Source organism: Pseudomicrostroma glucosiphilum (genome assembly GCF_003144135.1).
Source record: "Pseudomicrostroma glucosiphilum strain MCA 4718 unplaced genomic scaffold BCV69scaffold_6, whole genome shotgun sequence".
NCBI lineage: Eukaryota > Fungi > Basidiomycota > Exobasidiomycetes > Microstromatales > Microstromataceae > Microstroma > Microstroma glucosiphilum.
The window spans coordinates 455065-467334 of record NW_020289918.1 but is presented as its reverse complement, the minus strand read 5'-3'; the positions used below and the strand labels follow the sequence as shown (position 1 = coordinate 467334).

General features: G+C 56.7%; 5 protein-coding genes across 5 annotated transcripts; 3 read left to right on the top strand and 2 right to left on the bottom strand.

Moving 5' to 3' along the window:
* Nucleotides 1–75: 75 nt before the first annotated feature.
* On the bottom strand, nt 76–945 carry BCV69DRAFT_232505 (hypothetical protein; the record flags this gene model as incomplete). Its single annotated transcript, XM_025489841.1, has 2 exons — nt 76–215; nt 294–945. Coding segments are annotated over 2 exons (792 nt in total), but the record flags the coding sequence as incomplete, so codon positions are not given.
* A 2424-nt stretch (nt 946–3369) lies between these two features.
* Nucleotides 3370–5119, top strand: BCV69DRAFT_248468 (WD40 repeat-like protein; the record flags this gene model as incomplete). The annotated part of the gene is made up of 4 exons (XM_025490295.1): nt 3370–3767; nt 3840–4070; nt 4131–4696; nt 4785–5119. 4 exons carry the CDS (start codon nt 3370–3372, stop codon nt 5117–5119), a joined length of 1530 nt encoding a protein of 509 aa, XP_025348213.1.
* An 864-nt stretch (nt 5120–5983) lies between these two features.
* Nucleotides 5984–7837, top strand: BCV69DRAFT_248317 (putative MSF drug transporter; the record flags this gene model as incomplete). The annotated part of the gene is made up of 3 exons (XM_025490286.1): nt 5984–6524; nt 6600–7522; nt 7613–7837. The coding sequence occupies 3 exons, from the start codon at nt 5984–5986 to the stop codon at nt 7835–7837; spliced, it is 1689 nt and encodes a 562-aa protein (XP_025348212.1).
* Nucleotides 7838–7849: 12 nt separating this feature from the next.
* Nucleotides 7850–9050, bottom strand: BCV69DRAFT_182630 (hypothetical protein). The gene has a single exon (XM_025489577.1). It carries the CDS (start codon nt 8745–8747, stop codon nt 8139–8141), a length of 609 nt encoding a protein of 202 aa, XP_025348211.1. The 5' UTR covers nt 8748–9050; the 3' UTR covers nt 7850–8138.
* A 269-nt stretch (nt 9051–9319) lies between these two features.
* BCV69DRAFT_298841 (hypothetical protein) lies at nt 9320–11922 on the top strand (the record flags this gene model as incomplete). The annotated part of the gene is made up of 2 exons (XM_025494264.1): nt 9320–10078; nt 10144–11922. The coding sequence occupies 2 exons, from the start codon at nt 9320–9322 to the stop codon at nt 11920–11922; spliced, it is 2538 nt and encodes an 845-aa protein (XP_025348210.1).
* Nucleotides 11923–12270: the final 348 nt, after the last annotated feature.

Here is a 12270-nt window from a genome sequence, read left to right as displayed (position 1 = left end):
TGGTCTCTTCGGCTTCGCGAAGCCTTTCTCGCCGAGTAGGGGATTTGCAGCCCCGATATCCATGTTGATTTCCCCTTCCATAGCCTTCTTCGCTTCTTCTCTCGTGCTAGGTCGGACACCAAAGCAGTCCGTACCGATGCGCACATTATCGCTCCCAGCAGCAATGGCAACGGGGAAGTCAGCTGTCATGCCCATACTGAGCTCCAGTCCGCCATCTTCTGCCCCGTTTTCCGCCAACAATTCAGAATAAGACGACTTGTCGAGGTCGATGGAGCGCAACATCTGGACTAGACGCCGGCGCGACTCATGCAGCTTGGCAAAGTCCGGATTAGCCCTCAGAGCTTCGTCGCGATTAGTCGCTGCCGCTCTTGCCGATGAGTTAGCAGCTGACCCGATCGTCATCAACCCAGAAAAGACCAAATTGGGACAGCTGATCACGACGTGTTTCGCCAACTCCAAGAGGGAATGTCCTTCGCCGTCCTCGGTCCCTCCTGCCTCCTGCGTCAGGGGCGGGAGACCGCTCTTGACATCCTCTCCACTTGTGTTGACTTGTAGATAGACTCTCAGGGGCTCGTCACGCTCGATAGCATCGGGTGAAGCAAGGGCCTTTTCCAGCACATTGGCAGCTTTAATGGAATCCAGCGTTTCGAGAAGGTATAGGTTGGGGACGGAAGCCAGCATCTTGCCCTTGTTGCTCTGCATGCCACCCACAAAGTGCCACCGGATATCCCGCGGCAGTACTTTGGCTTTGTCTACCATCTCCTGCACATAATTCTCTCCAAAGTGCGTCTGTTTCGCATGAATGTAGGCGGCAAGGATTGAGGACGGCGGATGAAGCTTGGAGACTGCAACCAGTCGTGGTATCTGGGAGCGGCCAGCAGCTTTCGATGCTTCCTCCACCCTGTACTTCACGGATTCGATGCGCGAAGATACGTCTTCAGCTTGTCCTGGCAGTGGACGAGGATACGGGCCATACAAGGCATCTACGTCTTCCCGCTCGACGTGCAGGCTGGTCAAGTCGGCTGCTTTGAGGCGGACAGGCTCGAGACTGTTGGCGTAGACGGTCTGTTGAGCCGAAGAAGCCCCACGAGGGGCCGCGGCGTACATAAAGACAATCTGCTTGTCCTCAGCCTCCGAAGGATAGCGATAGAATGCAAATGTGCTATCAGCACACTCACTGACTACGCTCTTGAGCTCTGCCTGAAGATCTCGAGGTGGAAGAAAGTGGGGCGGCGAGGCTAGCTTCACTTGATGATGGGAAGAAGCAGCTGGTTCCGCAAGGGAGAGGGCCACAAAGTTGTGGCCGGAAGAACCAGAAGCAAGGTCCGCGAGGCCAGAGAGCGCGGTTTCTGCTTCGTTGGTCCATTCATAAGGCTTGGGCGATTTGTGATTGGATGGCGCTCCGCTCCCTTTGCCACCGCTCCCTTTGCCACCACTCCCTTTGCCACCACTCCCATCGATACCGCTCTGACCGCCGTGATCGCTCTGACCGGTTCGATAACCTTGAGAGCCCTGAGACTCGGCCTGCAACAGTGGGGAAGAGACAATTGGTGACGGCGAAGCACCTGCTGAGGGTAATGACGCCGATGTTTTGGACTGGCAAGCCAGCTCTTCGAGCTCTGCCTGTGACTTGGCCTTGGATACAGGAATTGTATCATCATGAAGTTGCTGCTTGGCAAGCTCTGACGAAGGGACCTGAGGCTGAGACAAGTCCTGGGCCGCTTCTGAGTCTAGTGTGGCGCGAGAAGGCGGCTCTTCAGGAGCTTTGCTCTCGGTCTGAGCTTGCTCATCAACATTTGCGGTGATGAAGTGACATGGATCTATGTGGGACACACCTTGGTCTTGATCCTTCGGGGCTACCGGAATCATCTCACTGTCGCCCTCACTCCTTGCCTGTGTGAGGACTTCTGAGGAGGCATTTACAGCTGGTAGATGAGCTTGTGCGGAGGGAGCGATTGGGCCCGCTTCTTCGTCGTCCTGCTTTTGCTGTGCCATGACCTTTTCCTGCTCTGTTTCTATCAATTTCGAGGACGACGCTGCTGTATTAGCGACTTGTCCTAGGGGAGCTCCCTCCCTCGTCGCTGCGGCGGATATCAATTCGACGGCTGCCGAATCATGTCCTGGTCCCAACGAGCTGTGAGTGGGAATAGGCTGCTGTTGTTGGTCCTGTGCCGTGACTGCAGTGCTTTGTGGCACAGGAACGCTATCTGCTGCTTCTGGATTGCTATTCGAGGTCTTGGCTGGAGGATCTGCGACCCGGGCGTTCACAGGCGCAGGAGCCGGTGTAGCAGACGGCGCCGTTTGCCCAAGCGAGTGGTAGGTCTCTGTAGCCGAATTAGATGCGGCTGACTTGCTAACAAATTGGCCGAAGTTCCTTTTGGCTCCACCAGCGTCAGTGCCAGCCGCCTCCGAGGCAGGCTTGCCCGCCGTTTTGAGCTGAGGGTTCTGGTAATCGTGCTTTCGTGCATTTCTCAGCTTTGCGGGGAAACGGAAATCTGAGGACGAGGTGGCGTATAAGGTCTCGATGAAGTGCTGTTCGTTGAGAACAGCTAAGAGAGCAGTACGAGTCTTGACATACTGCATCTTCTCCTTAACTTTAGCGCCCTCCGGCTGGTAAGCGATACAGAGCCACTCCCAGTCGCCATTGGCTGCCTGTGAGTCAAGCCGGTAGAGGGCGTAACCGCTACGGTTGGGCTCTTGACCAAAGACTGTGGTGAGCTGGGGCTGGAAATCTTCTTTGTCGGTCTGCGAGGCGGACAGTGTGCCGCTCAAGCCAAGGAAATTGCCTGATGCGGTAGTCTGTACCTGTACCAAGAGTGTTCGAACGTCTGGAGGATTTTTGGAGGCGGTTGCTGATTGAAATGCCTCCCTGACAGGATCCTCGAGCTGGAAGGAAGACATGAGATGGGCAAAGAGGGTGTGTGACGAGGCTGTGATCACAGAGGCAGATGTCGATGTAGGTAGAAGAGCGGGGAACTGAGGATATTCGTGAGGAGAGGTAGTGGTTTTGCTTTCTGGGAAGCTATGCGCGTGCTTGTGAGCAAGGACGACACGTGATGGGAGATGAGAGGAGAGATGGGGGCGTAATCGAAGTCTTGCACGAGCGATGGGCATCTATCCAGGGGCACCCGTGCGGCTTGAGAGTACGGGATGATGATGCGAGATGCGGGGAAGTGTCTGGTGTCAACGCCGTACGCCACGCTGCTCCAGGCCGGTCGGGCCGACTAGACCAGGCGCCGATGTCGGAACGGAATGAGACAAATTTGATGCTTCCCTCCCTGGACTTTTGCCTCGCCCGGGAAGCACTTCTTCCTCTGCAAATATCCGGTAGCAGCAGCCCACGGGTTTACCTCTGACTTCGCCTTCAGCATGGCTTCCCTCGCCGAATCGGCAGAGGCTTCCTCCTCGAGAGTCACTGCCGTCCAGCAGCAGCAGCAAGTCCCACTCACGCTCAAGACGTCGATCCCAGATCTCTCTCTGCCGCCTACTTCCTATCTCGTGCCAACTAATTTCTCTCGCGCCCATCTCTCTACCCTCGTCAACCGCCTTCTAGCGCAGACCGCCAATCTCACAACCACCGTACCATTCGACTTCATCGCTGATGGCCAGCTTCTCAGAGAGTCTCTTGAGTCGTGGCTGGATAAGAATGGCAAGACGGTCGAAGAGGGCATCGAGCTGGAGTATATCAAGTCTACATTACCTCCCAAGTGGGCAGGCTCCTTCGAGCACGACGATTGGGTAGCCAGTATTGATGCTAGTAGGGAGGGGTGAGTAGAGTGTTGCCAATGACACAGAGCGAAACTTGCAGACTGACTCGCAAAGCTCCATTTCCGTCTTAGGACTTTCCTGACTGCCTCCTACGACTCCTGCATTCGCCTCTTTTCCTACGCCTCACCGCAAGAGGCTGTACTCACTCACAAAGTAGTCTCAACGGGCTCATCGGCCCAGTCGTTAGTCGACGCTAAATGGCTCGGCTCCTCTTCCCGCATAGTCACAGCCGCTGTGGATGGCACTGTGCGGATCTTTACGGTTCCCGAGGCCAATTTCACTTCTGAAACACCAGGACAGATGTACACTACCCCTCCGAGACAGCTTTGGTACGGTCTGCACGGCCTTGCAGCTGATGACAGACCGGGAGCGGGAAGAACAGCCATGGGACCGTCGGCATTGACCTCTCTTTCCGTTTCACCAGATGGAGAGGCCGTCTTGAGCGCTTCTCGAGACGGTAGTGTGGGATACTGGAAAGTTGGAGATGTTGAGATCTCTCCCTCGGAGGCAACAGGTGTGGATGACCAGGCAGACGAAGATGCGAAGCGCAAGCGGCGGAAGGGAGTCAATGGCAAGGCTTCCTCAGCGCTTCAAGCTAAGAAGCCTTCCGCCCTGTTGTGGCACTCTCCACCAGCACTCCTCAACAACGATGTTTATGCTCCTTCCAACAACGCCCGTGTTTCGCAAGCTGTCTTTTCCAAGACCTCGTCCGAGGTTGCTTATTCCGCTGGCTATGATGGCAAGGTGGTCGAGTGGGATCTCTTCGGCGCGATTCAGGGTGGCAACCCGAAGCTGAGCCAGAAGACGTCTGACAAAGTCATCCTCTGTTTGGACAGTATGAGCGCATCGGCTAGAGGTAGTTCAAGCTCAGCTGTCTGCGTGACCGGACACATGGATAGGAGTATTGGTATCTGGGATATGAGGTCGGGTAAGTGCGATAGGAGTGACGAGAAATGCGCTACATTCTTTCGTCGCGAGACACTGAAGAAGCCTTGCCTTCTTCCCCCTGTTGGCAGCATCGGCAAACATCTCGCTTCTCCTTCCCAACGCCCATGGTGCTCCCGTATACACGGTCAGCTCTCATCCACAATCCCCAAATCTCCTCTGCTCGGCCAGTGGAGACGGTGTAGTGAAGTTGTTTGACACCCGGTCGCCGCGCAGAGCGCTCTTCTCACTCGCTCGTCCCCAAGCAGCTGCTCCCGCAGGTGCAGTCACCGGGAGCTCCAAGGAGAAGCTGTTGGCCAGTGCGTGGGATTGCGGAGGACAGGTCGTGCTAGCCGGAGGTGAGGACTGCAAGGTCAACATCTTCCGTGGCGAGGGAATTGGTATTGAAAGGCCAGGTCTTGCGTAGCCGAGTGGCCCTGTAAGTTGCGCAAGGAGCTCTTGTGCGGCTGTTGTACCCAGATCTTTTCTCTCGGCAAATTTCACCGACCTCTGGGTCTTGGCGGCGGGAGCAGCGGGAAGAAGGCTGTCTGGTTAGTCTCACAATTTTCCACCGATCAAGTGCGATCTCACGAGTCTTTGCTTCCGAGTCGACAGCCTGCTTCGACGATTCATTTCAGCGCTTCGTGGTCCTTTTCACGGACATTTCCAGACCGACTTGCCTTGTCTTGGCGCCTGGATCTTTTTTTCAGCACGCTCTCAGAGATTGAGCAAATAAGCAGCAAACGTCTTCGCCTTCTCGATTCTCGATAATGCTTATCTTGTCCCACTTGTATTCACAAGAGTGCTCCGACAACTCATCAAGTCCTGCTTGCATGGAGTAAGCGTGGGCAATGGCTCACTCGCCCTCACCGTCTCGCGCCCCTCCAAGGTCGAGTGCACCGGCGCCGATTGCGCCGCCGACTGCAGACGCCGAGTGGAGATGCCGAGCGTTTCGGCCGACCTGGTCCACCCGCATCCACAAGCGCTCCGCTTGACCCCAACCCAGGTCTTTCTCCCAGCGTTATGTTCGCCGGGCTCGCCCTCCTTGGAGCTCTCCTTGTCATGGACGACCCTTAATGTATCCCCTCTGTCCCTTCTTCCTTTGCATCATTACTCCTATCCCCTCCTCTTGCTACTCTTTTGAGACACGGCTATGCCGGACCACGGCCCACATCAGAGCCCAGATTACTTAGCTGTCACTGACGATTCCACGACACACAGGAGCCCTCCTTCTGGGCCGACAAGTACAGTGACAACCGCTGTGGCAACGACAAGGGAGCCCTCGCCTGTAATGCCGGACGACGACGAGGTGGTCGGCTCACGAGACGATAGTCTGGGCGCAGGCCAGTCGCCGTCGAGCAAATCCTCCCCCACCGGCGCGTCCAACCAGCTGACCACTGATCAGACCAAGGTCACTCAAGAAAGCGGAAAGCAACGCTCGCATAGTGTTTCGCCGAACCTTCATCGCGAAGCTTCGGCCGCCAGATCGGTGCTTCAAAGGAGCGTCTCTAGGCTCCGTGGAAGACACCCTCGCGATGACAGGCACTTCAAGCACCAGTTAGAACTTGACGCAACCGGAGCCGACTGCATTGTAGACTTTGACGGTCTCGAGGACCCGTACAGAGCCATCAATTGGGACCCTAGAAAGAAGTGGGTAGCAGTCGCACTGTTTGGCATCACCACGGGCACAGTGACGTTCGACTCGTCTGTCTTCTCGGCAGCTTTGCAGCCTATTGAGGCGGACTTCGGCGTGAGCACATACGTCGCGACACTCGGCTTGACAATGATGTTACTTGGCTTTGGGCTGGGGCCCCTGATATGGGCGCCACTGAGTGAGTTTCGTTCCGCAGAATGCAATCGAGACGGATGCAGGTAGACTCACTATTTCCACTCTTCTTCACGTGTAGGTGAGATTTACGGAAGAAAGCCAGCGGTGCTGATACCCTTCTTCATTTCGATGTGCTTCACTTTTGCGACGGGAGCTTCCAAGGACATTCAATCAATTCTCATCACCCGCTTCTTCTCTGGATTCTTTGGCTCTGCGCCCATTACAAACACAGGAGGCGTGCTCGGAGACCTCTTCGCTCCGGCACAGAGGGGTCAGGCACTAGTCTTATACGCCATGGCTGTTGTGGGGGGTCCAACTCTCGGCCCGCTCGTGGGTTCGGCTCTGGTCGAGGGTGGGCTCAGTTGGAGATGGACAGAATATTTGACGGGCATCATGAAGGCAGCCATCCTGCTGGCTGACGTTACTCTGCTGGACGAGAGCTACTCACCGGTGTTGCTGAAGTACAAAGCGCGCAAGCTCCGCACCACCACTGGCAACTGGGCACTTCATGCCCAGCATGAGGAGTGGGATATCACCTTCAGTGAGCTTGCTGTCAAGTACCTCGTCAGACCATTTCAGCTGCTGGCCACACCAATCTGCTTCTTGGTCGCTCTTTACGCCTCCTTCGTCTATGGGCTGCTGTACTCCCTTCTGGAGTCTATTCCCATCGCCTTTCAGGACCTCCGTGGTTGGTCCCCTGTCCTGGGTTCATTGCCGTTCGTTGCAGTGCTAGTTGGCATTATCGTCGCGGCAGGGATCAACATGGCCAACCAGGTGTACTACATTCGACGGCTCGAAGACAATGCAGGGAAGGCAGTGCCCGAGGCCAGATTGCCGCCCATGATGATTGGCAGTGTCTGTCTGAGCGCAGGCCTGTGGATCTTTGCTTGGACTCCTGCACCGGTGCATCCTAGTGCGCAGATCATTGCTTGTGCCCTCTTTGGATGTGGCTTCTTTGCCATTTTCCAAGCAGCTCTCAATTATCTCATCGATACATTCCAGGTAAGCTTGACTGACAAAGCTAGCGACATATATCTGTGATTGCTTACCTTTCTGCTTCGGACCCTCTGCTCTTCTTTGCGCTACCTACAGACCTGGGGAGCCAGTGCCATTGCAGCTAATACCTTTCTGCGTTCCATCTTCGCAGCCTCCTTTCCCCTCTTCATACGGCCAGAGATCGAAGCCCTTGGCTTTCAGTGGGGAGTCAGTCTCTTCGCCTTTGTTTCGGTCGGGATGATTCCGATACCGTACCTCTTTTTCATCTTTGGACCAAAGATCAGAGCGAGAGGCAAGTGGAGTGTAGCATCGACAATGTAGCTTAGTAAGAGGACAGTGTCGCAAATTTCGTTTCCTTGTATGATCAGTCAAAGCAATAGAACTTCGCAACGACGCTGCATCGAGTATTCTAGTTGACTCCTCTTGCTTCGACATCCTTTGCACCGCTATACCGCTCTCACGACCGATCAAAGCTGCTGCCCATCTGGCTATGCAGCCCAAGGCTTTGACTTTATGTCCGATCCGTCCTGTCGCGCATGCGTGCACATATGCAGGCATCTTTGAAGGACTTGGCGCCTACCTCGGCTCGGTGTCTTCGATGTTCAGACGATCTTCTGAGCCGTCAGCAATCAGGGCTGAGCGGTCGGTGCTGTAGGCCCAGGCGGTATGGTGTCCCGGAAAGACCGGAGACCAGTGAGCGGCAAGGAGGTCCCGCGGAGCGCTTACGACCGGCGGAAGGCAGGAGCTCGCTACTTCTCCACGCCCTCATAACGCATCGGACCGGAAGAAAATGTCGGGTGAGCAGTAGCCAGTCTCGGCGCTGTTTGGGCGCAGATGGCAAGCAGCCTTTTTCTTGCTCAAGTGAAAAGGAGATGAGCATTGCGTCCTTTGGCCATCTGCTGTTCTCCTCTCTACATCGACCTTTTCCGTCTCTGCTACATTGTCCTCGATACACTGTGCCTCTACTCGCAGAGCCCATCGGCACAGATGCTCCTGCGCGCCTTTTAGCATCCTCGCGAGCTGTTACAGCTGAATCTGCAATCGTGCTACGGACACGGCAGCCAGTCCGACCACTGTAGAATGGCTGCCTCTGCTGAAAGCTCAGGACATGACTCGCATAGCAGTTCCGGCGGCGAAAACGACACTGGAAGCTCGCCTCGTCAAGAGCAACTTCGGGGTCGGACTGCTCAGAAGTGCTCAGCCGCGAGGGAACTTTCAGACGCCCGCACATGCCTAGGTACCGAGCGGAGTTCTGGCTCGCACGCGATGCTAAGCGAGGGAGAGATCAGAGGGCCCCAGACCATTGAGGACCATGAAGGTGAGGGAGGAGGTGTGCAGCCAGTGACCACTGCTTGCGAAGCGCAGGGGCAACCCACCCGCTTCGATGCGCCGTGGATGGGGCCCGGCGGCAGCGTCCTTCCGCGGCAGCACGGGCCGAAGGGGCCGGAGGGATCCGTTGCACCTTGGTGTGCTCCGAGACAAAGGACTGAGCAGCGCTTGCCCACACGACACGACCAGGTGAAAAGGAAGCTGCATGGCATACCTTCGCCTCTCACTCAAGACGGCCGACTCCAACCTTCTTCAGCGCCTTACTCGCCGTCGTCGACGCACTCTCCATGGTCATCGACCTACACCTACTCCACCTCCTCACCTTTCCGTCGCCGCCGGGCTGAAAATCCAGACGTGAGCAAGGGTCCACCACGCTCGTCTTCACTCAGACCAACTTCCCCACCTCTCCGAAGCTCATCTCGCCTACGATTTCGACGGGCTCAATCGCAGCCTAACCTCTCTACGCGGGCGGCTATGCTCATTGTAGCGAAACCTACTTCGCTGATGCATCAGGGTCCACGGGCCACAGCGGAAGGCTGCGCCCCGCCGTCATCCTCGGATTCGGCAAGCACCGCCGCCCTCAACTCCACAGTTCCAGCGTTCACCGCCCCCGCGCTCCCCGCCCTCACATTCTCCTCGCCCTTACCTGTAAGACCATCTTTCCAAAAGGCCACCTCGCACGCCACAAAGCACGAGGAGAAGAGCTCCAGACGGCCAGCTCTTTCAGGCCGTTCCATTAGCAACCCTCGCCCTGCCGCACACTCTCCACCTAAACTTGCATCGGCAGCGCCGCCTCTTTCCAAGCGCGCCGTGACTTTCGACGCACCGAGTCGGACCGTCACACCTCATCCTCCAGGTTTCATGCCCTCCCTCAGACGTGATAGCTCAGATGCCACAGCAGGCGTATCTATACCACCCACGCACGAGGCCAACGTAGCGGAATTCAGTCGAGGCGCTGCTTTAAGAGCGCCTCGTGACCCTAACCTGCTGAGCCTTGAAGAACTGTCTCCAGGATCTCGCTCGCATGCGCTGCCGGCCAGCGACGACCCTTCGAGCTCCAGAACAATGGCGTTCCAGACCCACAGCCAGGCGTCGTCCTTCGGGGAGTATGACGTGTCGGCGCCAGACAGCGGCGCGGGGACTAAGAGTATCGGAGCAACGAGCGCATTCAGTACGGGTCCCAAGGGGCCAAGGAAGAGGAGAAGGCCAGCTCCGCCCGAGCTGCTGATCATCGTGAGTGGATGCATTTTGTGGATGTGTAATGCGAAAGGACGCTGATGACTGCTTTTTGCGAACAGGTTCGTCCTCCTCCGAGTAAAGACCGCAACCCCCTCAATCTCCAGATTCAGCTAGTGGTACCTACCACCTGCCCCCCTTCACGTACCTCTGGCGAGTCAGTCAGAGATTCTTCCTTTCCTATCAGTCTGCCGACTGCATCCGCTTCGTCTGGCAGTCCCCGCGAGCCTCTGCAGCGCCGCGGATCTTCAGCCTCCTCTCATTCGGCTCGGTCAGAAATGACGACTGCCTCTTCTGCCTCAGGCGGCACGTCGGCTTCGAGGAAAGTGACGCCCCTCTACAACCTGGCCGTACACTCAATTATGCCGACTACCGTATCTGACGCTGGAACTGATCAAAGGGTAGCGAAGTTCACCAAGAAGGGCGCAGTCGAAATTGATGATTTTGGCATCTTGGAGCCTCGCGAGCTGATCTTTGGTCTCAACGACATAGCTACGCTGGAAGGGACCGATGGACCCAGAGCTATGGCAGGCCCGGACGGTGAAGTGTCCGCAAATCGCCACGATCGCGAAGCAGATGACACAGGTACCGTCGCCTCCGCGGATGTTCAGCCTCCCACCAGCTTCGAGGCGATGACTCCAGAAGCTCGTTCACCGGAACTTGTGAGTCCAGGTGCTAAGCTGATGAAGCGCTTCAAGGGCCTGCAATTTGGTTCCAAGTCTACCGGTAGTGGTAGCGGCAGTGTAGGGGCTGGCAGTAGCAGCGCGAGTACTACCACCCAGGGTGTAGGAGCTTTCCTCAATGGATTGGGCGTTTCGACCTCCAAGTCTACTAGGCAGTCGACTGCTGACTCTACCCGTCCCGTCTCGGTCGCCGGACTTTCCCTCGTCAGCGGTCTCTCTGCAGCAGCAGCGGCGAAAAGTAGCGGCTTCAAGCCAGGAGTGGAGGTGTTGCCACTCGTGCCTGGTGCAGGCCTAAGCGAGCATGGTGCAAGAAGAAGCCAGGGCTATGTGTGGACCATTGCGAAGCTAACACGTCGAGTAGCCGACGACGAGGGAAACTTATCGGAAGCACCTCTTGATGTGGAAGGCCAAAATCAGGTGCTGAAGAGCGTATGGCGTCACTTCAACAGCGCCAACAAGCTGGGTGGCGACGAAAGGCATCCACACCCTCAACGTATACCAGTCCGCTTCGAGTGGACCAGAGAGGGCAGACATGGGAGCTTCAGCCCTGCCAAGTCTACCGTGTCACCGGACCGTCGTCGCCCTGGCCCCGACGGTGTTTCGGCAGCAGTGGCAAAGCGAATGAGCGTCCAATCAGGCGACTTTGGTCCCGAAATAATTGGGAGACATGAGGCAGAAGCGGCTGCCCCTACGGGTGACTCTTTACGTCTGCCAGCCGTCGACTCGCGCACTCGTCCCCATAGTGCCTCCCGTAGCCTGTCGCGAGATGCTTCGCGATCCAATCCTGCCTCGCCTCGCCCATCTTCAGACGCAAAGTCGCTGAGGGGGAGCAGCGCTCCCGACGAAGACGACGAAGATTTCTCCGATCCCGAGGACTCGGAAGAGCCTTGGTCCTGCCACCTTGTTCTTTCAGGTAGCACTCGAATCCCCATCGGGACCCTCTCCCCTGCACCTCACCATCCCAAAATTGTTGCTCAACTCGCCGTCCCCTTCCCATTGCCAGACCTCAGTCACACGGGCCTCTGCGCTGATGGAGCTGGACTGACGAGGGAAGAAATCAAGGACGTGATCTGTGTCAGCGCTCTGCATCTCATGATGAGGGAAAGCTTTGGTGGATTGGGAAGAGTAAGGAAGAGGACGGGGTCGAACAAACAATGAGGAATTCGAAGGGTGCTCGCTCTGTCTCGCCTTTAGTCTCACAGTGGTTGCAGGGTGAATCACTAATCTTTTTGTACATTACTTTCCGCGTGCATCTATTTCCTGTCGATTGACCTTTTAAACGTCCTTTTAAGCGTCTGGCCAAGGACCTATCAGCACCGTCGTCCCTTGAGGTTGGGTGCGTCGTGTGTCAGTTCCGGTAGCGGACGTGTCTGCGAGGGCTTCTTCGCAAGTGTGAACCTCATGCGTCGGGCGAGGCAACCCGTGCTTCTCTCGGCGTGGCGGGCGGAGATGATGGCGCACTCTGGGCTACGCATGCGAGCGACCCTGAAGTGTGCGCGTTGTTCC

Coding starts and splice junctions, on each gene's coding strand:
- BCV69DRAFT_182630 (XM_025489577.1), bottom strand. CDS start 8,747: ATGTGCGGGCGTCTGAAAGTTCCCTCGCGGCTGAGCACTTCTGAGCAG.